At 43.0% G+C, this 23,570-nt stretch overlaps 1 protein-coding gene across 1 annotated transcript; it reads right to left on the bottom strand.

The window, feature by feature from the left end:
• Positions 1 to 3,602: 3,602 nt before the first annotated feature.
• Positions 3,603 to 17,798, bottom strand: LOC134394737 (cytochrome P450 2C20-like). The gene is made up of 9 exons (XM_063120423.1): positions 17,622 to 17,798; positions 16,284 to 16,446; positions 14,030 to 14,182; positions 12,580 to 12,740; positions 10,664 to 10,840; positions 8,221 to 8,362; positions 5,519 to 5,706; positions 3,905 to 4,046; positions 3,603 to 3,790 (listed from the first exon to the last, which is right to left on the bottom strand). The coding sequence occupies exons 1-9, from the start codon at positions 17,796 to 17,798 to the stop codon at positions 3,603 to 3,605; spliced, it is 1,491 nt and encodes a 496-aa protein (XP_062976493.1).
• Between the last annotated feature and the right edge of the window lie 5,772 nt (positions 17,799 to 23,570).

Raw genomic sequence — 23,570 nt, forward strand, 5'->3', positions numbered from 1 at the left:
GAGTTGTCGGGCCCGGCGGCTTCGCCAGGGAATCGGCTGCATCCTTGGCGCCGTCCACCTGCCCGCCGGCCTCCTGTTGCCAGCGAAAGAGCCACCTGGGTCATAGAGCTCGGCGGAAGAAGCCAGCGGCGGCTTCTTCCGCCGAGCTCTCTGACCCGGGTGGGCCCGGGTGGCTCTTTTGCCAGCAACAGGAGGCCGGCGGGCAGGTGGGCGGCGCCAAGGACGCAGCCGATTCCCTGGCGAAGCTGCCGGGCCTGGCAACTCTTCACCCCGTCCCCGCGAGGGGCGATGCGGGGCCTCCTCCTCCTCCTCCGCCTCTTCTTGGAACGCTTAAGGTACTGTCTACATCATCGATTTCGGGGCGCACTGCAGGCACCCCGAAGACTCTGTGTAGACAGGCCCCTGCTGTGAACCAGAACCTTCTTTTCATTGCCCCAGTGTCTGCAGTTACATGACACTATAATGGTTGGGCAACCTGCATGGTACGATTTTACCAAATCAGAGATTTCAGTTGTTCTAGCTGAAATCACTTGGGATGTTATAAGGATGGAGTTGAAAAAAGCACACCAAGATTGAAAGAACGTTAAAACTTTATTTCCAAGTCAGCTGATGGGATGGGATGGTATCCCCCACCCCACCCACTTTTGATGGCTTCTCTGCTTCACCAAATCCATTCAATACCCAAAATGGTCAGGATAGATAAGTAGGTCTCATTGTTCTTCTCCGCAAGTGGAATGCTGAATTCCCTGGACACTTGTGCAAATTCACTCATCAAACAAATGCAAAGAGCAAAACTGGCAGTTCCTAACAAACAAAAGTTATCAAGGTAATTTTCAAGTCCATCTTCCTCCTCATTGCCAACACATAGCTCCTGCCTGTTTTTTTTCTAAAACAGTTTGTTTTCTACACAATATCATTTTTTGATTTCCAGAAAAAGATGTGTGTCACACCTCCTGAAATGGAATCCTAAATTCATTGTGCAAATAATGACAGTGATAGTGATAATAATAACAATCTATGGCCTTAGCTAGACTTACCTTTTATCATGCAATAGAGGAGTGAAGATCTCGCGTTGTGATTAATGCAAGATCCCTCCTCTGTTTACACGTAACGTGCGACGACCTCAGGAAGAGAGTCATCCTGCCTGCCATTTTTTTATTTTCTTAAAGTGACAGCAGTGCACGAACACTCATGCGCTGAAGGTAAGTGTTTTTTAAAAATTTTAATTTGGTTTCCCCGCTCCCCGCACCCTAACCCGTATGGGTGCAGCACTCCTGAGGAGTGCTGCACCCTGTGCGTGGCTCTCAGCTCCATGCAAGTAATTGCGCGGAGCGGGGTCAAGCTGCGGAAATGGGCCACATCTTCCCCAGTCTCGGGCTCAGCCTGGGACCATGGAAAAAGTGAGCCCAAAGGGGAGGGCTCTATCTCGGGGCAAGGGAGGGGTGATCCCTCCCTGATCCCAGGATCCCCTGTGCGTCATGTGGATGCACAGGGATGATACCGGGGTTCGCCTCAGGACATAGCCTGTTCTAGTTAAGGCCCATGACAACATGTGAGGAGAAACACAGGGGAAGTGGACCCTGCTACTTTCCAGGACCTTCCAAAAGCCTTTGATAAGATTAATCATGCTGTACCTCTGGGCAAATGATCTGGGATGTGAATTGGAGGCAGCTGCATTGCAGTGCTTGTGATCCATCTTAAGTGCAATTTTCAGAATGTGTTGCTGGGGTCAAGTGCTCTGACATTTGTACTGTGGTATGCAAGGCAGTTCTGTTTTATCTCTTGTGATGTTTTAATAAAGAGGTGCTCTCAGTATGTTAGAAAAATTGTGGATTACAACCCAATTAAATCAAATAAAAAGGCATCCGGATGCAGTTTCAAAAGGAAAGTTTATTTCCACCTCAGGTACCAAAAATCTCTTTGTACAAAGGTCCCTCTCCCTTGTCAATGTAAGGGAAAAGGCCCGGAACAGAAGTTTACGTTTCATTTTATACAGGGGGGAAACATTGTATGCAAATAATTGGTTGCTTGCTCAGATCGTCACAGCTGATCCTCTTCCCTGTTTTCTTGACATGCCCAGATGCGTGAGAGACCCTATTGACTTTGCAAACTCCATTATCACATGATTCCCTTAGTAATGAATCCTGGGACCTTCCTGTCACGTATTCCATTGTCTTTAACTAATCCCTGTCCACCATTCCCTCCCTGGTTTCCCCCCCCCCTCGCAATGTCCCCTGGGACATTCCTTTCCCACCTTGCCTATGTGGCAGAAACCATCCTGCTTCACCCGCCCTTGGCGCCTGTCATTCCTTTCGATGGGCAAGCTTCCCACCTCTTATTTCTCTCCCTGGTTTCCCACTGAGCTGTGGGGAAAGGAAATAAGAGTGGTATGTGTGTGTCAAGCGCCTGGTGATTTAACCAGCAGCTAGGGCACGTCCTTACCCCTGAGTAAGCGACCTTACCCAAATAGGTAAATGGGACTTTTCTATCCTACCTGGGAGTAGGGGGTTTATTCTACTCATCTAATTCACTTAGAAATCACCCAAGGGTGGCATTTGGGGAAAAGGAAATGAGGGATCTTGGAAGAAGGACGGGAGAGAAGAGATGGGTGAAGGGAGTAGTGGGAAATCAGTTATTTTTCCATAACAAGTATATTGCTAATACACAGCTGTTTTTCTCTTTATACTATTCAAGTGAGTTTGTGGAGGTGTTGAGGCTCAATGATAGTGGACTAGATGACAATCTATAAAAGGAAGCTTAATCTAATCAAGGTAGAGGTACTCTTGGATAGGTGGTTTGTCTGGCTAGGGTGGTGGCCTTCAACCTGTTCTGGATAAATTCACATCCCACCAAGAGGATCAAGTTCAGAGTATATTTCTTTCCATTGCTTTAACCTGAAAACATGGTTGGGCAAATAAAATAAAATAATCTGAGACTGGCATGTATATGAGATGCAGAACCAGTGTGGAGCTCTTTCAAGGGAGCATAATGGCTGCAAAAGAAAGTTCAGTCGCTCTTTGCTTCTTGTGAAAACATTTCAAGGTTGTGAATAGGGATGCACAAGGAAAGACATGCAGACTTTAAATGTCTCAGACCACTTTATAAAGATAAGTAACATTTTATAATGTGGATTTTGGTGCAGATTTAAACAAGATGGAATACACTTCCGATTTTATACAAAACTAACATAGGTTTGCTTGCTTAAATCAGATTTTGTCCTTTATTTGCAGCTGAACATATTTAAACAATTTTTACATATTACGGAGAACACAACCCCCTTCAATAGAACCTGGACATAAACAAATGTTTGTATTAACATGCAAGAAGCACTTTAAAAATGAATGCATTTTCAGCACTTGACTATGTAGTACCTTTTAATTAGAATGGATGGAAGTCAGAGAATGGCTCAAAGCTCTTCTTGTTTGCCATGATAAGATCACATTTAACACCAAACCAGTTATATCTGGGCATGTTCCCCTAGCTGAAGGTGACAGCAAATGAATTTGTGAAGGAAGGGATCTTTCAGTACTTCTGTTCTGCCTAACTTGGAATATTTTTGGACTCAAAGGGTTCCTTCTTTCTGCAGATTTTCAATCTCAAAATCACACTGAACGTCTAATGGCTTGAATTTGGGGGTGCTGCTTGCTTGTTTTATATGCCATATACAATGACCATACATCCATATTTTTGACATCTCCAACCAGCTGGAAGGTGAATTTCTGGAGCAGAATACTGAAGAAAAGGAAAAGCTCCACCCGAGCCAGTGCTTCCCCAAGGCAATACCGTTTTCCTGGGAGAGGGAGAGAGAGAGAGGGAGTGACTGAGTGAATTAATCACTGGAAACCTATGTAGTGCCCAAGAAACAGCCCTGGACATTGGAGGGTGTTAAACCAAATGCAGTTACCAACTGAAAAAGGCATGAAGGCATCTCTCTTCCTGAACTGGCCCTTCTCATTCAAGAAATGGTCCGGGTTAAACTCTTCTGGAGTCTCCCACTGGAGGGGGTCGTAATGCACGGATGTATAGAGTGGAAGTACAGAAGTGCCCTTGGGGAAGAAGGAAACAGATGGCATCACTTGTCTCAATCTTATATCTAGGAAACAGCCATGTTTTGAGAAAAACAAATGAGGAAGAGGAATGGGCCAATTCCCCCACTGATAACATTAACAGGAGTTGCAGTGAGTGGAGGCAAGAAATAAAGAGACGACACCAAGTATTGGATTTAAACTGGGCCACATTTTATTAAGTGATCTGCAGGAGGTGGGAAATTCCTATCCTAAGAGGGCATCGTTAATCAGGCCTCTTGACAGGCCTGTTCCTCATTTGGGCGAGCCATTCGCCACCTGTGGGTTGGCGCCTGGGACTTCGCCATCCCACGGGCTTCCCCTTATGGAGTAGGGAGACCTTCCGGTGTCGCTCCAGCACAGGCCGCCTAGGCTCTGCATGAGAGAGGAGGGTCAGCCTCAGAGGTAACCCTTATCTCTCCTTCCAGGCCGCTAGGCTCAAAACAGGGAGCCTGAGGTGTTACCACTCACCTCAATTGTGCCTGCGAATGCTCATCGCCCCATAACCCCTCTCAGGATGCCCTTACCTACCGCCCTAAATCAAATGTGACCGAATTATGAACGTGAACCAATTAACCTATTTAATAGTCCCAAGCTGTCCTACAGTATGGAGTAGGCGAAAAAAAACTCTTGGCCAAATTAGGACAAGAGCAAAAATTCCTACTCGGCCCCCTAATGGCAACCAGCAAGCTCATACTGTCTACAGGGTGGGAGGGAGGGAGCCGTGTGACGAAAGAGGCAGTCGGGAGGGAAAACGTCAGCCGGTTGCCAGTCCGTGGCTGGCTCCAGTGTCTCCTCCTGTCCCCACCCGCAACAGCCCCCCCCCCCCACGCCCAGGCTATGCCGGTCGTGGCAGGATGGCGTTTAGAATCATAGAATAGCAGAGTTGGAAGGGGCCTACAAGGCCATTGAGTCCAACCCCCTGCTCAATGCAGGGGGTTATGTGCATGGAACTACAGGAACATGTAAATGGCAAGGCCAGATCTACACCACTCCCCCTCCCCCCGCCCACAGCTCTCTGATGTTTCCTACTTGGCCGTAGCAGCCGTCCATGCTTACAGCTCTGCTGCTGCTTCTGGAATGAAATAGATTCTTCAGCAGTGGTACTGTGAGGTAATTGTAGATGCAATGGCGGGGGCCATCATTCAATGCACTGTTTCTCATGTTTAACTCACTTCAATCATAGCTAACAGTATTTGATTCTGCTGCTCTGACACTAAACACATTAAGCTGGGAATGAGCAGCATTTTGGTTTAGAAAAGGATATTATATTTTTAAGATAATATAATAGTGAGCTATGTATGCAGAAATGGAATCATGTATGCGTCTGGCCTCCCACCACGATAAAAGCCCTAACATTCAGCCCTACCTGCACCACTGTTTTTGAGCCAAGGTGTCAAGAACAAGATAACAAATTCTTTCTTTCTTTCCCAGAAGTTGTTCCGTCATCATACCTTAGGGAAGTTGTAGCCCCTGAATTCTATATGACAAGTCATTTCACGTGGAAAAATCTCAGTGCTGAATATTTGGTATCGTTGAGTCTCATGGATAACGGCATTGGTGAAGGGCAGCCTCACCCGGTCTTCCATGCCAGGGACACGGTTGGCGCAAACCACATCATCAATCTCCTGTTGGACTTTTTCTATAACAACATATTCAAAGAATGTACTTCCAAAATTCTGAAGCATCTTCCCTCTAGGGGGAATCTACACGGAGACATTTTCTAAGGCGATTCTGATTAAAACTGGACTTCCATCATTTCAAATTTGCTGCTTATGTGGCACATGTTGCCAGCTAATGGAGAATGTGCCTGGGGAAAAACTCACCAGGCAAACATCAGGAGAAACCCCATTATTTATTTATTTATTTATTTATTTCCTTCCTTCCCTCCCTCCCTCCCTCCCTCTCCCTCCCGCCAGCCTGCCAAGGGGGATGGGGGAGGGAGATTAGGAGATGGCAGCGATCACAAAATAGCTGAGATCAGAACAGAGGAGTCACATTAAAATTAAGAATAGCATCTCCATTGTACCCTCCCACCCTGCTCTTGGTGTCTAAGAGGCACACAATCTGCTTCTCTCTATGAAATAAGTGGCCAATAAGAGCCTGGCTGGGGAAATAAAGTGACCTGTGTGAAGGGAAAACTTCACAGGTGTCATTATGTGTGCAATTTCTTTTTTTAAAAAAAAGCATCCCAAAAGCAATGTACTGACTTCCTCAGGACTAAAAGCTCCATCTGATGAGAGTGTTTTACTGTGCACTCATTACTGGGCACTCGTGAATTACTCACATGACGTCCTCTGCCTCTCACCCGTCTTCTGCCCCTTCTGGCCATTAATGTACCTCAAAAAAAGACCTCATTAAGTCTGGTTGCTGCTGTCTCCTACCGGACTGAATAGAGCTACTTATTTCCTGTTTTCAGGAAGTGACGTGGGAGCGGTGGCAGAAGAAGCGACAGGAGCTGCACATTTGACTAGATGTGATGAAGCTTTAGGCCTCACTGAAGAGAATGTAATTTACTTCTGAGCAGTTATCCTAGCCAGCTAATTGTTCCTTGAAACAATGAAATAAAAAAAAGGAGAGAGCATGTCTCATTCTGTAAGCTTATTTGATGGTGTGGAAGTATGCATATACAAACACACACAAAACATCCTGATGGTCAGCAGAGGGTGAAGCTGACAGAAACGTTTAACTCCTCCCATTTTTGTTAGGTCCACCCTTCACTGACGCAACTTCCCATTCCTTCTTGCAGTGCCGAAGCCGCTTCTGCTACCATCCACCCTGGTGTAGCACCCCAAGTTTATGACATACTGACCCTGTTCTAATGACATGCTAAGTCATGGTTAGGCCACTAACCCTTTTGCAGCAAATGGTTAGTATGTGTATTTGAACCATGGTTATGTAATCACATAGTGGCTACACACTAAGCCATGGTTCACATGACATGCTAAACCATAATGTTTTGCTGAAAATGCTTAACCACCATGGCTTAGCATGTTGCCTGAAGAGGGCCACCAGGGCATGGGTGTAAGGGGAGGATCGCGGGCTTAGTGGCTTCCGCGATCCTCCCTGGGTGTCTAGATGGCCGTGCGACATCCTGGAAGGACATCTTGGCCACCTATTTTAAAAAAACAACAATGAGAGGAGCGCACTCACGCTCCAGTGCCAAAGGTAAGAAGAAGAAAAACAACAACCCTGCTCCCCACCCCCTACCCCAATGGGCACGGACTGCCACCATGCAGCTCCATGCCCATTTTACAGTCCCCAGTACTCGCGGGGAGGGCAGGACAACCCCGGAGCAGCGGCCATATGGCCATGCTCCATGGGATGGTCCTGGAACCGCGGAAAAGTCAGTTTTTCCTCAGTTCCTGATATCCCAGGGTAAGTCCTTGCTAGTCCCTGGATCTCCCTATATCAAGGACTATCCCAGGATATAGGCATGGTGTAGACATGCCTTGAGTCCCAAAATACAGGCAAGTCATGGTAAGCGGAAATCACTTCCCTACTTAGCTCAGTACTGAGGCATGAAATGAAGAACTTCCTACGCTTCATATAGCTCAACCTGATGCAGAAGTCTCACGTAAACCTCGTCATCTGAGTAGTGGTTAACATACACAAAATCTGGATCAACCAGTAAATTTCTGGATGTTTTTCCAATAGATCAGCAAGGATTGTGTGGAAGGACTGAGTATTTGTAAACCGCCCAGAGACCTTCTGCTATTGGGCGGTATAGAAATGCAATAAATAAATAAATAAATAAATATTTAGTTCTATTTGCATAGCAAGTCCGTGGTTCATTATTCTTTCATTCTAAGTTTATAAGTTGTATCCGACATCAGTCCTATATAGAGTTACTCATGACTAACTTCAATTCCCTTTCATTCCAATGAGTCTACTCTATATATGACATCACATTGAATACTAGTGATGCTCTCCAATTTTGTGATTCATCAGCACGTTGATCGAAACTCATCTGTCCATATCGCTCACCGCTGTAGTAAGCCTAATTGATCTTAGGTTCTCGTTAAAGAAAAGTAGGTCCTGCTACCCTGATTTCTGTCCACCTGTCATCTGGAGGTGTTTTCTCTCCGCTGTGTGATTATTGGTGGAGATCATAGGAATCCTGTCACCTCTGCAGTCTTGTGCAGTAGCTGTGTACCTTGAATATGTGGAAACTTAACCATCACCAGGAGGCTGAAGAGTAAGGCATCTCTTGGAGCTGTTGATGATGCAAAAAAGAGTGTAAACACACTCATGACAAGGTCTTCAGTGCTGTAGAAGTTCTCGGGAGAGTTTTGTTCCTGTAAATAAGACAGAGGAAAAGGGGGGAAATGAAAATTTCCACTTGAAAGGAAGATGGAAAAATTGAGTTATCTCTGGCTGTCCAAAGTCATACCCTCTACTCCTCCATTTGAATAGATGTCTATGAGGCCACAATTGATCACCTTCATAATTAACACTGCTGCTGTAACAAGTCCAAATTAAGCTGTCCAATACACCTTCATACCCATTTTTGTGGGGTTGGTTTCAGCTTCTATGATGTGAGGATGTGGAAAAGACATTTGTAGCAGTTCACCCAACCACATGTTTTCCCAACCTTTCTCCATCATGGCTAATTCAAGCTAGCCAAGGGAGTTTGATTGGTTGGATCCAGGGACTGAATTCATCATTTTGTGCAGGGTTGATCTCTGCAGCCCTTAATAAAGCAGTGCTATGACTACTCCTGGGGGGGGGGGAGCCTTCCTTGGACCTGGATATTTATCATAGCCACAGCCTGGTGGCAAATACCCTATTTGGGAGCAAGGTATCCAAGGTGGTAGTGACTCAACTATAGGCGTCTTTTGAGAATAGAGATTATTTAGCTCCATTCCAGACTGGCTTCCAGTAAAGTTAATGGATGGAATCAGGTTTGGTCATCCAGATGGGAGAAAGACCTCCACTTGGAGAAGGAAGGAGGAAGTTCTACTCTATAACTTTTACTGAACCCATCAGCAGTTTTTGATAATACTAATCATAGTAACTTCCTGGAATAACTGTGCATTGGTTCTATTGTACTTTACACTGGTTCTGATCTTATCTATAAGGCAGGTCACTGTGAATAAACAATAATGGAGCGTATATTGACCCCCTGCCTGTCTTCTTGTGGGGTGTCTCAAGGTACTATCTTTTCTCCAATGTTGTATAATTGGAGAATTGTGAAGAAGCTGAGTGAAGTCACATGGGGAATTGGGGAAGGTACCATCAGTATGCTGGTGACACTCAGCTCTATTTCTCTGTTACATCAGATTCAGATTCTTTACTTCAGTCTTAGAACAGCTGTTACATCGAAATCAGCAGAGATCACGAATGACTTAAATTGGTGATTGAATGCAGTGATAAACTGGATGAGAATCAATAAGTTGAATCCTGAGCCGAATCTACACTACTGCTTTAAAGCACTTTAAAGCACTTTATAGCAGTTTTGACAACTATATATGAGGTGTGTCCTGGGTCCCAACAGTTGTCAAAACTGTTATAAAGTGCTTTAAAGCACTTTAAAGCAGTAGTGTAGAACCTGCCCTGATCAGACGAAGGCATTGTGGATGGGTGATTCTTAGATTTGAAAATTAGGGGAATATCCAGATGTGGTTGCACTTTCCCTAAGGAACAATCTGGAAATTTTGGACTCTTCTAGATACATTGCTGAAATTGGAGGCCTAAGTGTCCTCCATGGCTAAGAATGCCTACTACCTGTTCCCAGTCAGGGACTGGTTTTCCACTACTGGAAAACTCAAGATATGATTACTGTACTGCACTTTAAGTCGAACTGAGCTTAAGGCTGGATTGGAAGCTGTACTTTGTGAAGGATGCAGTGGGTGGGTTACTAATTTACCAAGGACATATTACACCAGTGCTGAAGATTTGCACTGGATGCCATTCTGCTACCAAGCTAGGTTTCACGTGTGGCCATTCATTTGTTATGCAAAGCCCAAACAACTCAGGATTCGATTACCTCAAAGAATCTCTCCCTGTGCCAAAATGTATAAAAATAAAGCTTCCAGGCCATGCCCACTAAAATCTTCAGGGGTGTGTCTGTTGCCTGTACTATAGTATATTTCTGCTGAATATCAACATGGAGACATGCCTTCAGTGCAGTGACACCCACCCCACTGTTCGGTACGCCAGGCCTAAATGGCAGGCCATTCTAGAAAATGTACATTTATACTTCAGCTTTTCTCGAGCCATGAATCAAATTCTTCCTTTGAATCAAACTCTAATATGGAACTATTTGTTGTATTCTTTCTTTTCTAAACTGTTTTGGGTTTTGTGCAAATGGGATGATTATAGAAATGTTGCTGCATTGTCGTCGTCGTCGTCATCACCCTGGGGGATAATGCCTTCTAATCAGTGAGGTAGCCAGGAACACTCGATTTTATGTAAGCAATAGCAAACCAATATTTTATCAAGATATTCCTGCCACAAGGTTATTTTAGCTTTCATGTTTTTGCCTCTGTTCTCCTGCTGCTTGAATTGATGTGTTTATGAACTCGATTAAAAACCTCTCCACCTGAGATTAATCTGATATTTAGTGAATTATGCAAAGGAAGCTTTGGGACACCTACCTTCTCCATCCTCATTAGAAAGCAGTCAATATAGTCACGGGGGTTCTGAGGATCCAGCGTCTGCCGGTGGGATTCCACCGTCTCACGGATGAAGTCACAAAGCGTTTCCGTATCAGCAAAGCTTTTGAAATGTTGTCCAGGCAGGCATTCCATTATTTGGGGCATAGCACTGTACACCTGGAATAGAGAGGATGGTGTAAATCAGGAGTGTAGAGCTGTTGCCAGGCTGAGGTCCAGACTGCCGAGAAAGGTCAGCAGAGGGAGGAGCAGAGGCTCCTCTCCATACCAGCTGAATCATTATTATTATTATTATTAATTTATTTATTTATATAGCACCATCAATGTACATGGTGCTGTACAGAGTAAAACAATAAAATAGCAAAACCCTGCCGCATAGGCTTACATTCTAATAAAATCATAATAAAACAATAAGAAGGGGAAGAGAATGCACCAAACAGGCACAGGGTAGAGTAAAACTAACAGTAAAGTATAAAAGTCAGATCAAAATCAAGTTTTAAAAGCTTTAGAAAAAAGAAAAGTTTTTAGCTGAGCTTTAAAAGCTGCGATTGAACTTGTAGTTCTCAAATGTTCTGGAAGAGCGTTCCAGGCGTAAGGGGCAGCGGAAGAAAATGAACGAAGCCGAGCAAGGGAAGTAGAGACCCTTGGGCAGGTGAGAAACATGGCATTAGAGGAGCGAAGAGCACGAGCGGGGCAATAGTGTGAGATGAGAGAGGAAAGATAGGAAGGAGCTAGACAGTGAAAAGCTTTGTAGGTTAACAAGAGAAGTTTATATTGGATTCTGAGGTAAATTGGAAGCCAATGAAGAGATTTCAGAAGTGGAGTGACATGGTCAGAGCGGCGAGCCAAGAAGATGATCTTAGCAGCAGAGTGGTGAACAGAAACCAACGAACTGATGTGAGAAGAAGGAAGGCCAGTGAGAAGGAGGTTGCAGTAGTCCAACCGAGAAATAACCAGTACATGAACAAGAGTCTTGGCAGAAGAGACAGACATTGGCTTTGCACATCTCCTGATGCTCCTATGGATGCTGTGAGAAGCTACTCAGCCCCTTACGGGAAGAGTGGTTGTTCTTCGCTGCATGGCCAACTCACAGGCTTCATGCATCTCTTTGTAGCCCCATGGATGCCAGCACCAGGCAGACCTACTCAGGTGCTTGCAAGAAGGATGACCATTCTTCCCAGTGCAGACCAAGTCCCTGCTGCCCACTTTTCCACTTTTATTTCTGATCTGAGGTCAAATATATCAGAAGTTATTCTTCTGCTACTGCATAAGAGAATTCCTGGTGTCAAACCTGATTTTACATCAGAGATAATAGTGGGGATTCCCTCTGCGGGTGGGTTGGGGGACTGTGCTGTTAACTTGGTGGCTCAGGGAAACTTTCCTTTCTCCCATAATTCCTTTTATGCAGTGTTGTTCTGGGACACTGCAGGGGTGGGAATGGTGGTCCTCACACCAAAATGGCCCCCTACTGACAGTCTCTGTTTTCTCTTTGGAATGACTCTGCATTTAAGATGGTCTGAAGTAAATGGTGTTTGGGACCATGGAAGAAAGAGGACTGCCCTTGTAGCTGACAGGGAAAGAAGTGAAGGCAAAGGAACACACAGAAGGAAAGACCAGCTGCTAATAGCCTCTCTCAAGGCTTAGTGACATGCAGGAGACACTTTAAGCTGAAACATGCAGATGTTTTTAGTATTTTAGCCCCACCCCCTTTGTCTTTTGGGCCCACCCTATTTTGCCTTTGGTCCCCCTGACAGTGTAATGCATCAGGAGCTCAGCTCTTGGGCTGAAAGAGGTTCAACTGGCTTAAGAGTCAGCTGGGGACAAACACTGACTAGGGTGGTGTTGAGGCAGGGTAGCTAGCTAATGTGAGCATTTACAAAATAGGAGGAGAAACATACAATCCCCATAAAACCACGCATGAAGTGAAGTCGTTCATCCACAATGCACATCTTCTTCTGGAAGTTCTCATCTTCATAGTCGAAGCGCTTCCCATAGAGAACAGAACACAGCACATTAGAAAGAGCACTTGTGATGCTTCTTTTTGGATCAAAGGGCTTCCCTGCAGAAACAATACCACACAGTGAGTGAGTCTTGGTGGAGTGGATCTTGCCTTTCTCAAATCCCATTACAAAACTACCGAAACTCGTTACACAAGTTGAACCTGGGGCATTGAGTTTCTCTACATGAGCAATTTATTGCACACTCATGGAGGGAATCTGCACGTTGTACTGAAGGCGCCTGTGTGCGCCTCCAGTCCACCCTCAAAATGATGGTGTAGACGGAGAAAGAAGAGACGGAGGAAGAGACGGAGGAAGCGGTGGCTGGGGAACCGGCTGCGTCCTTGCCGCCTCCCCGCCGGCCTCCTGCTGCCAGGGTAAGAGCCACCCGAAACTCTTTGTGTAGATCCGGCTAGCAAAGAGCGGGGGGAGGAAGAGGCATGTGCAAAGGGCCCGGATGTCTGCGTGTGTGTGTGTGTGTGTGTGTGTGTGTCCTACCTTGCAGGAAGTGATTTACTGCCTCCCCACCACCACACACACACACCTTCCAGAAGATAGGTTGCCTTCTCCTCTGTCATCTAACCATTCCCTAAAATGGAAGTGCTGGTAGGGGCAGGACCTAGAGTGTGGAACCCCCTGCCCCATGAGATATGTTTGGTTCCCTCAACTTACTTTCCGCTACCTCTTGAGCCTTTTTTGTTCTGATAATCATTCATCCTGTGAAACACTATTGTATGATTTGGTTTTTACTGCTGAATCTTTCTCTGTTTTTGACAGCATTATAGTGTTGTATGATGGAACTGTATGGGGGTGTGCACGCTAAATCACCCCAAGTGGTGCTTGTGAATGAAAAGGGCAGGACAGAAGTATCTAAATAAATAGTAAAAACCAAAGATAGTTCTGGGGCTTGGCAAATGTCTTTTTCTCAGTGCCAGTTAAATCACAGCCGCATGGCCCTTCAGATGTTCTGCTTCTTCCCAACAAACCTGGGTACAAAGACACCAGTATTGCCCAGTTGCAGTGTTGACCCTGTTGTCAATAATTTCCCCTTTTCTTGTCATGCATTGTCACGCCTTAATATCTATCAAAATTAGAGCCCCCTTTTGGTGTCTTTGGGTTACTGCATTGGCCCCAACCAGAGAGCACTCTTTCTGGGCATGCTCACTATTATCTGAAATCGAATGCTGACATCCTCACTATGGCAACTCTTCCTTCTTTTTCTTTTCAAGTTTTTCCCCCTCCTTCCTAATGGCAATTTTCTGCACCAAATTTAGAGATTTTTTTTTAAAAAAAATGGTAAGCAGTCTATCAATCTATTAAATAGAAATAAATAAACTAGACATGCAAATACCTTGTGTGGCATCCATTTCCTTCACCAGGAAAAGAGCTTCTTCCTGCACCCTCTCAGACATTGTTTTCCTCCCCATGCCAAATTCCCGAAGGGTGGAAAGGCTAAACCTGCGCAATTCCTTCCATTTTGTTGCATTTCTGGTGCCCAGGAAGCCTAAATCCAAAGAGGTGGAAATCATTTCGCGAGTTTGTGTAGGGGTATTTAGTAACTAAGAGATCAATCCTATGGCCACTAGATGCTGTCTGGGGACAAAAGGTTTTTCAGATTCCTGGATCCAAGGCTGGAGAAACCATTCCTACCTAAGACCCAGGGGTCTGAGCTCCCCTTCCACACCTTGCAGCCAGCAGCAAGAGAACGATGCTGGCTGCCTCTATGAGCTTGCGAATGTGCGCTCATAGAGGATGAAAAGGAGGCATGCCAGTGAGCAGAGAAGAAAAGGACTCGGGAAGTGGAGATATGAGCTACCCCCAGCCTTCTCAAGCCTCTGTCCCTCCCCAATGTCCCCCATTAGATGGGTAAAAATGTATGTCTAGCTAAAATTCAAAAGAAAAATATCCCATTTCAGAGGCTTACAAGTATGCAGGGCAGATTGCATCGGATTGTGGACTAAGTCTTAAATTTTACAACACCCTCTTGGCCATTATTTTCTTTCCCATCCTAAAGTCTTGCAGCATGGAAAGAGTGAATCAGCACAGCTCCCTCCAGTTTGTCTCGTTTTTGGTGTCCAGGAAAGAGGTGGAAATCATTTTGTCAGTATTCAACCTACAGAAACTGGCAGGATATTTCTGACAAAAGGCAACCATGGTTTTTTTCTCTTTTAAATTTGATTTTCATTTGTAGTTGCAATCAGTTATTCAACAGCTTGAGATTTCCATTCAGTCAAGGATGGTTTTCCATCAGTTCGGAAACCTCACTACTATGAGCTCTTTTTTTTTAGTAACTGCATCTTCAATTTTACAACACAGTTTAGCATAATGAAATGAACAATGAGCAAAAGTAGACATGACCTCACTACCTTGCTTTCTTCTATGCCTCCATCCACATTGTTGGCAGATGCTGGGGGTGGGAGGAGAATACATGAGCTGGTGGAATCATGTCACACGTCCCCATAATTACATGCTATGCCCAGCAAAGAGCATTACCAAGAGGCTCAAACTTTCTGCCATTTTGAGTACTTCCTAAGACATTCATTCATAGAAAGAGGCTTAGGGTTACAGGGCAATGAACTAAATCTTCATACACGGTGCTCCTCCATTAACATAGTACCTAGAGTACTGAGGGAAAATCCCTTTCTAAAACCAAGCAGAAAGTTTATTTCCTCCCAAATCATCATACAACAACACTTGAGGCTCTTACAGTCAGCTCGTCTATTCCCACTTTGCCATTAGTTAATCTTAAGGGATTGTTGTCTGTTCTTGAGGGAAGTTTGCTGCTCCTCTGACCTTTAAGAAAGCTTTTGCCTTTTCCTGTTTTGCCACTGCACTCTATTTTTGTAAAAGTTTGGAGGACATGTGCTAACAAAAGCAGACTCTATACAGGGTAAGGATGGGAGAACGACTGACTCTCAAGCCCTTTCAGGTTCTCAGAACTCCACTTCAAAGCTCATTCTGCCTCCTTCCTAATCCTAAATGTGAGCTTGTTGATGTTGTTTGATGGGGGAAAGTGTACATTTGGGCTCACATTTTTTAAAGCACATACACAAGGGGAGGAAAAGTAGGCATTTGTGTATGTGCTTTAAAAGTACATGGGACTTTCTCATTCCCCCACTTATACCACCATTTATGCAAATTGCAGCTTCAATTTGTACAATTTACAAAAAGATCAGCAATATTTTTTTTAAATTGTGCAAATTGCAATTGTAATGTGCTTCGTTTTGTGTAAATTGCACCTGCAATTTGAGCAAATTACTCAAATTGTGATCACAATTTGCATTAAATGGCAAAAAACAAAACAATCTGACAATCCACAAGGTGGCTTCACTCAATACAGGTTGAGTCAAGTCTGCTTGTAGTTAAGCCAGCCAGAGTCAGAACAGCTGAAAGCTTGGCAAACTTCATCCACAGGATAGATTCCTCCAACATTCGTATTTCAAAGGGGCAGATTTTGTTGAGTTTATGAATGAGACAGAGCTAAATTTTCCTTTCCTACCCCCATCACCCATGATCCCCAAAGCTGCTCAGTCTTCTCTGTGCTGGTCTCAAATCAAAGGGGAATTAAAACAAAAATTAGAACAAGGAAAGGTAAGAGAGTTCACCTTGACCCTTGCACAATCTATCGTGGATGGGGAAGATAGGACGCCCTCCAAACTCTTCAGCATGACTCAGCAAAGCATCTTTCACCACTTCATATCCACAGAGCACAACCAGCGGCTTTCCCCCCATCCAGACAGTGAAGATAGGCCCATACTTTTCAAGGAGCTGAAAGCAGAGTCAATATACACCTCATTAATTAGGCAATGAAATTTCCTTCAGAGTAATTCACCTGAAGGATGGTTGCACTATTTCTTAGACTACAGTCTCTCACCAAATATATCAGTATGATCAGCCAAAGAAACTGCCACTAGCTCATATCCACAAAGTAGACCTATAGGACTCAACCCTTGTCAGTTGTTTTTAAATGAATATTGTCTGTTTTTGTATGTATTTTATGTTTTTATGGTTTAAAATTTTGTATATTTCTTTTTAATGTTCACTGTTTTTAACTTCTGTAAACCACCCAGAGAGCTTCAGCTATGGGGCGGTATATAAATGTAAATCATCATCATCATCATCATCATCATCATCATCATAGGAACATGGGTTTGACAATCTTGGGTTTGAGCCTAGTTTATTAAGCAAGGAAACCATCTTTGGAATATTTAGCATATGGCATTCATACAATATCTCTGATAATATGTACGTAGTGTGCGTGTGCCAGAATGCTGCTGCTGAGTGTGGGAAGTCTGAATTAGATTATCTTCAGCCAACACTACCCCATCAACTTAGTTCTTTTACTGGTTTTGAAAAAGTCACCAAGGAGCATGAATGGAAGGAGCTTGAACTGCCCCATCCAAAGATATGGAGGCATTCATTCACTGATGGGACTATGAAGCCTCCCACTAAACAATTCACCACAATCAAACAATGCACCTTTCCCTAACTCACATCCACAGAGGACAACTATATTTTTCAGTCCCAGCTTGTCAAGTAATCATGGATCCATACTACCTAAGGAGCTGAGGCCAGAGTTGGGCAGCATGATACTCATTCTGCAAGACCTGCTTTAGGAAAACTGATTAAGGCGATCTCGTGACATTCCTTCTGATTAAGATCCCAAGCGTAACGTCTGGGAGTACATTGGAATCATTTGCTTCCATCTGACCAATCAACCAGCCACCACCCAGTTCCTGCAGCTTACTACGATACGGAAATTGGGATCCCCTCAAAGCACACCTTTGCTACAAGGAAGAATGGATATATTCATAAAGCACAGAGGGGAGCGCTAAACATGGTGTGCTTCCTCCCGCCATTCTTTTATCCCAGGCTACTTCTGCTTCCTATATGCCACAGGGAAAGAACGGGCAGGGAGCATGTACAACCAGATGTAGTCTTACCTTGCGATAGCATTTGGAGAGAGGTAAGACATCTTTCTGCAGGATGTTCCCCAGAAAGAACGAGGGAGAGGGTCCTGGGGGCAGTTGGTTTTTTTCCTTATACATTTTGGAGGATGAGAAGAATAAGATGAAGAGCACACAGAGAAGAAGTAGAGCTCCTGCCCCAACCACCTCCATCTTTATCCGTGTTCTTCTTTCGGTTGGAAATCCCAAACAAAAAAAATGGCTTAAGAGAAACAATGTAGATTAGCTTTTTAGACAGTATTAATAAGGGTTAGCATTATATTATGACCCAAAATAGTGGGTAGTGGGCTCACCTTCAATACAGACTTTCTCTAAGACATCCACTATATTATAAATTATAATATTGGTATTCTAACAAACAGCTCCATCATTTATCACCAAAGGGTCATCCCAGTGTTGAAGGCAGGCAAAGCCCCTCCCTGAGTCACATGAAACAAGGATTCAGAGCACTAGAGGCACCTATTTAAGAGGCAGGATAGTTTAAAAGGATTTATCCCCCACTCACCCGGTATGTTTCCCTGTATGAACTAACTTCCAGTGATAATTGTCCTGTCAAGGGGGAAACAAATTCTGCCTTTGAATCACACACATTATATATACCCCCCTTACCCACCCAGAGGACACAATATGACACTTCTCTTATGCAATGTAGGGCAGTAAATCATGAACAAACCTGAGCGAAAGCTGAGCCATCATAATAATCACATGTAAGTCATGGTAATTGAAGACGCTGTTGAGCTTGAGGTTCATGAGAGTCTGGACTAACTGGAATAGTCAAATTCTTTGTGTTAAGATATCACTAGTGAAGCAACCATTCTGGTGGGTGGGGGAAACATTGCTTTATAGGGCATGTTGCCAATAGTTATGGTACCACAGACCTTTACTCTTTAACAATCATGTCAAGCATGATCTTATTGATAAGAAGTAGGGATGCTGAAGAAATTCGAGATGGACTAAAATGAGTACGGATTTCTAAGAATTCAACCTGTGGAATCCGCTGTGGACCGGCCTCCTTGGTTCATGCAGAGTCCATGGACTTTTGGATTTCTTTCTTTCTTTCTTTCTTTTCTTTTCTTTTTATATTCCCCAAAATTTACACAAATTCATTTGCAGTAAAAAGAAAAAAAATTCTATTAAGGCAGATGCTGTGCTGGAAAATATACATAGGGAAACGTCAATTGGAATGGGGGACAATACATTAAATATTATCTACTAACATGAGTTATGTAAACTTTCTTCCAGAATTATTTGCATATTTTTCTGCAAAACATGAAAAATAAAATTCAAAGCCATCCGTGAATGGATGCCGGAATGAAAGGGACTGCACAATCCACAATGCCCATGTGGGACAAATTTCACAAAATCTGGGCCTCCCCAATAAGGAGTTGCTGCTATGTTTTGTTGTAATTGTGTTTGCATATAACCAGCATTGTTTTTTATAGTCATTGTTTCCCCTTGCAAATGTTTGCCACCCCATTTGTAATGTTTATCATATCTTCCTGTTTACATTGGTTCTGACGCTGTTTACTCCTGAATCCACAGACTCTACTGGGAAACATATTAGAGCAACAGTGCTTGATCCTTTCATAGTTCAGGAACATTAGCAATATAAGGGCTTTCTACTTCAATAAACTGAAGTGATTCCCCCACACACACACCTTGTAGTTGGAATAAAACATCTGCAGGAGGACAACTCACTACATGTCTGGTTGGAAAAGGGTGGGGAGAAGGTGTGCCCATTCCACGTCTACCCAATTACTTTTTTAAAATAATAATAATAATAATCAATTTTTATTGTGAATATTAACAAAACAGAACAAAATCTTCAAAAAGAAAAACAAAGAAACATTACATATATAGGAATGTCATCTTTTTGCCATCAGATACACTGTTCATTTAAAAAAGGGGGGGTAGAGTTATGCATAAGTTTCAAGAAAAGCAGACCAAATATTCATGTACCTACATCGCATCGTCATCCACTGTGGCATGAGGACTCCTCTCAGGATCTGAAGAACATTCAATGGGATTTGGCTTTACCAATGCTCTCCCTTTTTACAACTACTGTTATAGCTACTTGGTAATATATTATCTAGGATTCCTGGAGCCACTACACGGCTTATTATTTTAGACCTAATTATCAGATGTACCCGCATTTTTTTAGTTAGAAACATAGTATTGCAATTCTTACAATTTCAGAGCAGATAAAGCTAAAATAGCCTTTTCTGGAAGCTAAAGTTCTGGGCCCATGGAAAACAATTTGCATGTAGAATGTTTTTTATATGTTTAGCTTTTAGGGGTTTTTTTTTTTTTAATAATAATGCAAAAATACTTTAAAGTTTTTTTTAGATATTTTAACCAAATTCTTTTTGTGGCTGCCAGTCCAGGGATTCATAGTTGCTCTTATAACCTTTCTATCAGTGTTGATAACATCTGTAATGAAATGGTGCTCACTAGTAGGAGATATCAGGTATTAGGTATCACTCCCTCCGCTAAGAACATTCCTCCCAAAAAACAAAACAAAAAATACACTATTTTATACACCCAAAGCAACAGAAGAGCCTGCTGATAGGGTATAGATGCTCCAAACTCCCAAAATTCCATTTTAGACTGGACTGTGGATCTTAAAGACTATATACATGACTCAAATGAGGATTTACCCTCTATGAACCCCATGCACTCACAATGGCAGCCAAAGGCCATTAAGTCTGGCCTCCCACCCAAGGCATGCTGGGAGTTTCACCCAAGGCACGCTGGAAGTTATAGGCATAAGCCTTGGTTTTTATTAAATTCGTTAAAAATATTTGAAACTCAAAATTCTGTGTTTTTAGGTTTTTCTGGTACATTGTACAACCAGACCTATCAGCATGCCAAATTTCAAGTTTCAAGCAGAAGAGGATTTATAATACTCTGCTTGAGGCGTTTGGCCAGTTTTTCAAGTGATTATACATGGAATGAAGGTTTGAACTCTCTCCTTTTCTCCACGGCATTAGCCCTATCGATGGTGTGTCTCTGATTAAGCATCTGCAAAAACAGGATTTTTAAATCGGTAGCCTGTTTAAAGGTTTCAAAAACACTGAAGAGACCATTTTGTGTCTTCACACTCTGGATTCCTATTGTAACTATATTACGTTGCATTGTTTTTTGGTTAAAATACTCTAGAGACTTATTCATGTCTCAACACTATTGTACAACATGCATTTGTTCATAACTTTCATGTTATCTGTTCAAGATTGCTTTTGTTGCAAAATTGTTGAATTTTTGTTCTTGTTATAAAACCTTCTGTTTGTTATAACTGTTCACCCAATCTTTGACTCTAATTTTCATACTATAGTAGTTGTGTGCCTTGTGCACTAATCTGGTTGTATAATGCCACCAGCACCATACAGTCGTGGGTTGACCATTTAACTAAAAAAAATAAAAATAAAGAAGTGTCATGGTGTGTCTTCAGAGTGCAGTTATGTCAGAGTGCAGTTAGATAAAAGGCCCAAGTCACCGAGATCTGCTTCCCTACTATATGTTATTCAGATATCTGGGCAATGCTGGATATATTTTGAAAACATATTCTTAGGTTTGCATCTTTTTTAGCTAGTAGAAAGGGTGTTGTGTGTCCTGATTGTTTTATAAGTTTAGATGGATGCTCCAGCCAAGGCATGAAGGGAGGTGAAGGCATTTCAGGTAAAACAAAAAATGTGGTCTATCACAAAGCTCTAATTTAAAATACAGTTCTTATTAACACAATTTCCCGTTTATTCTAACAAAACAATTTACTAACTCAACCACACTAAAAAAAACCCAACCAACCTAAAGATGAATAAGTTGCAGAGAAATTTATTATATATCAAATAAATGTTATAAACATTATTCTCGGACCTGAGCAATGCCAGGCATATCAGCTAGTCACAAATAATCGTATTATTTTGAGAACGACTGAGAGCTTTTCTCGATGGCCTTGTAGGCCCCTTCCAACTCTGCTATTCTATGATTCTATGAGACATATAGAGCATCATCAGAGAGGGATGAGGGGGAATCATGTTTCCCTACCGTCACTATGGCCTCCTGCTGTTGTCCCACAATAGCAAAGGTTTTTTTACATGGGAAAGAAAGAGGAAGCAGCAACAACCATGTGGCCCATCCAGTGGGTGTTTTTTATTGTGCTGCTTTTCCTGCACACAGCAGGAAATAGCGGAAAGTTTCACTATTAAAAAAATGTCAAATTTACTGGGGTCTGTTTTGTCACGGAAAAAAAGACCAGAAAGAGGTGGACGGCGTCATCACAAGGACGTGCAAAAAAACATGAGTGAGCAGTAACAAGCGTGCGATAAAACATTGGTCTCATGATGCCTGTATTGTTCATTCCTTACTCATGGTTGTTTACAGGTCCTTTAGAAGACAGGGTGACCCTCCAATTTTGCTTCTTTGTCTAAAAAGGACTTTCAGCAAGTATTTTTAGAGCAGGCAAAATGTGATATTAATTGTAAGGCTGAAAGATAATGTTTTTTGTGCTCATATATTGTGTTATTCTGTATTGTGGTTCAGTGAGACTGGCACGCGTGGGAGATCAAAAACCGATGTGGAGAGCTTCCAAGTGAGCATAGTGAAGAACACAAATGCTTCAAGGCAAAGTTCTGTCTCTGCCTCTGCAAAACATGTCCGTGTTGTGAATATGGGGGCCAGGGAAAAGTGGTGGCATTGCATGTTGAAGAACACTGCCCTGATCCACTACCCCTTGGAATTACATGAAGTTTGGTTTGCTGATCGGAATTCTTCAGATTTCTCATTTCTACAAACGTCACCACCTTATCTGACTGCTTAGATTTATGAGGTCGTCTAAGAGCTGCATGTAATAGAACAACTCTAAATGGTAAAACGGCAACTTTAGACAGTTTGGAGTTGCAATGTAAACAGGATGGAATGGACTTAGAAATGAACACATGTGAAATTGACATGGACTAGAGATAGACTGATCCTAGTGGTGAATTTTGCTTTCCAAAATTGTGTTTGTTTCTTTGTTTGTTTAAATCCTATGTGGTCCTTCCTTTGCAGCGGAACATATATTGACAGTCAGTGTATAATAGGGAGAACACTACTGCCTTCAATGAAACCTCCACAAAAGAAGAAATCTCTGTGAGCAAGAAGCACTTTCAGAATAAATGCAATTTCAGCACTTGACTACATGGTGCATTTTAAATAGAGGAAATGAACAAATGGGTGGAAGCTATGGAAAGGCTTATTGTTTGCCATAATTAAATCACATTTAACATATAACCACTCGTATGTAGGGGTGTTCCCTATATATGAAGCTAAGATCTTCTGAATGGGTGACAGAAGGAAAGAAGGAAGGAATCTCTCCGTATGTACAGTCGTGTGAAAAAGAAAGTACACCCTCTTGGAATTGTATGATTTTACATATCAGGACATAATAACAATCATCTGTTCCTTAGCAGGTCTAAAAATTAGGTAAATACAACCTCAGATGAACAACAACACATGACATATTATTAGGAGTGTGATCCGCTTCGCTTAGGATCGGAGAAGCAATAGCGAATTGGGCTGATCCGCCTTCGCCTGAGGTGGAGGAAAAGCAAGTCGGGGGGCTGGAGGAGCATGGCAAAGAGAAGCGACCATAGGTAAAGCGCTCCTTTTTTCGCGGAGCGATCCGCCCGCCATTTTGGATTTTTTCGCCCATAGGATTGCATTGCGGAAAATATTAGTGGATAACTTCTTTGTTTTTCAAGCTATTTGAAACTTGGTGTGCTTAGAGAGTCGTGGGTGGGGGTCATTTTGAGCCTATTTTCAGCACTCTGCATTGTGCGGTTCACTTGCTATAATTTTTTTTAAAAAAGGGTAAAAAAAGCAGGAGAGGTACCTTTTTGAAGTGCTGAGAGGCAGATTCAACTCCCAGTCATGATCACCTGATGAAGCATT

Source organism: Elgaria multicarinata, chromosome 3 (genome assembly GCF_023053635.1).
Source record: "Elgaria multicarinata webbii isolate HBS135686 ecotype San Diego chromosome 3, rElgMul1.1.pri, whole genome shotgun sequence".
Lineage (NCBI taxonomy): Eukaryota > Metazoa > Chordata > Lepidosauria > Squamata > Anguidae > Elgaria > Elgaria multicarinata.

What these genes read in the sequence shown, in the direction of transcription:
- LOC134394737 (XM_063120423.1), bottom strand. Translation starts at nt 17,798, where the DNA reads ATGGAGGTGGTTGGGGCAGGAGCTCTACTTCTTCTCTGTGTGCTCTTC. An exon ending in TCTCCAAATGCTATCGCAAG is followed by an intron (nt 16,447 to 17,621) that starts GTAAGACTACAT and finishes CTCTGCTTTCAG; the next exon opens with CTCCTTGAAAAGTATGGGCC. An exon ending in TAAGTTTCCACATATTCAAG is followed by an intron (nt 5,707 to 8,220) that starts GTACACAGCTAC and finishes ATGTTGTTATAG; the next exon opens with AAAAAGTCCAACAGGAGATT.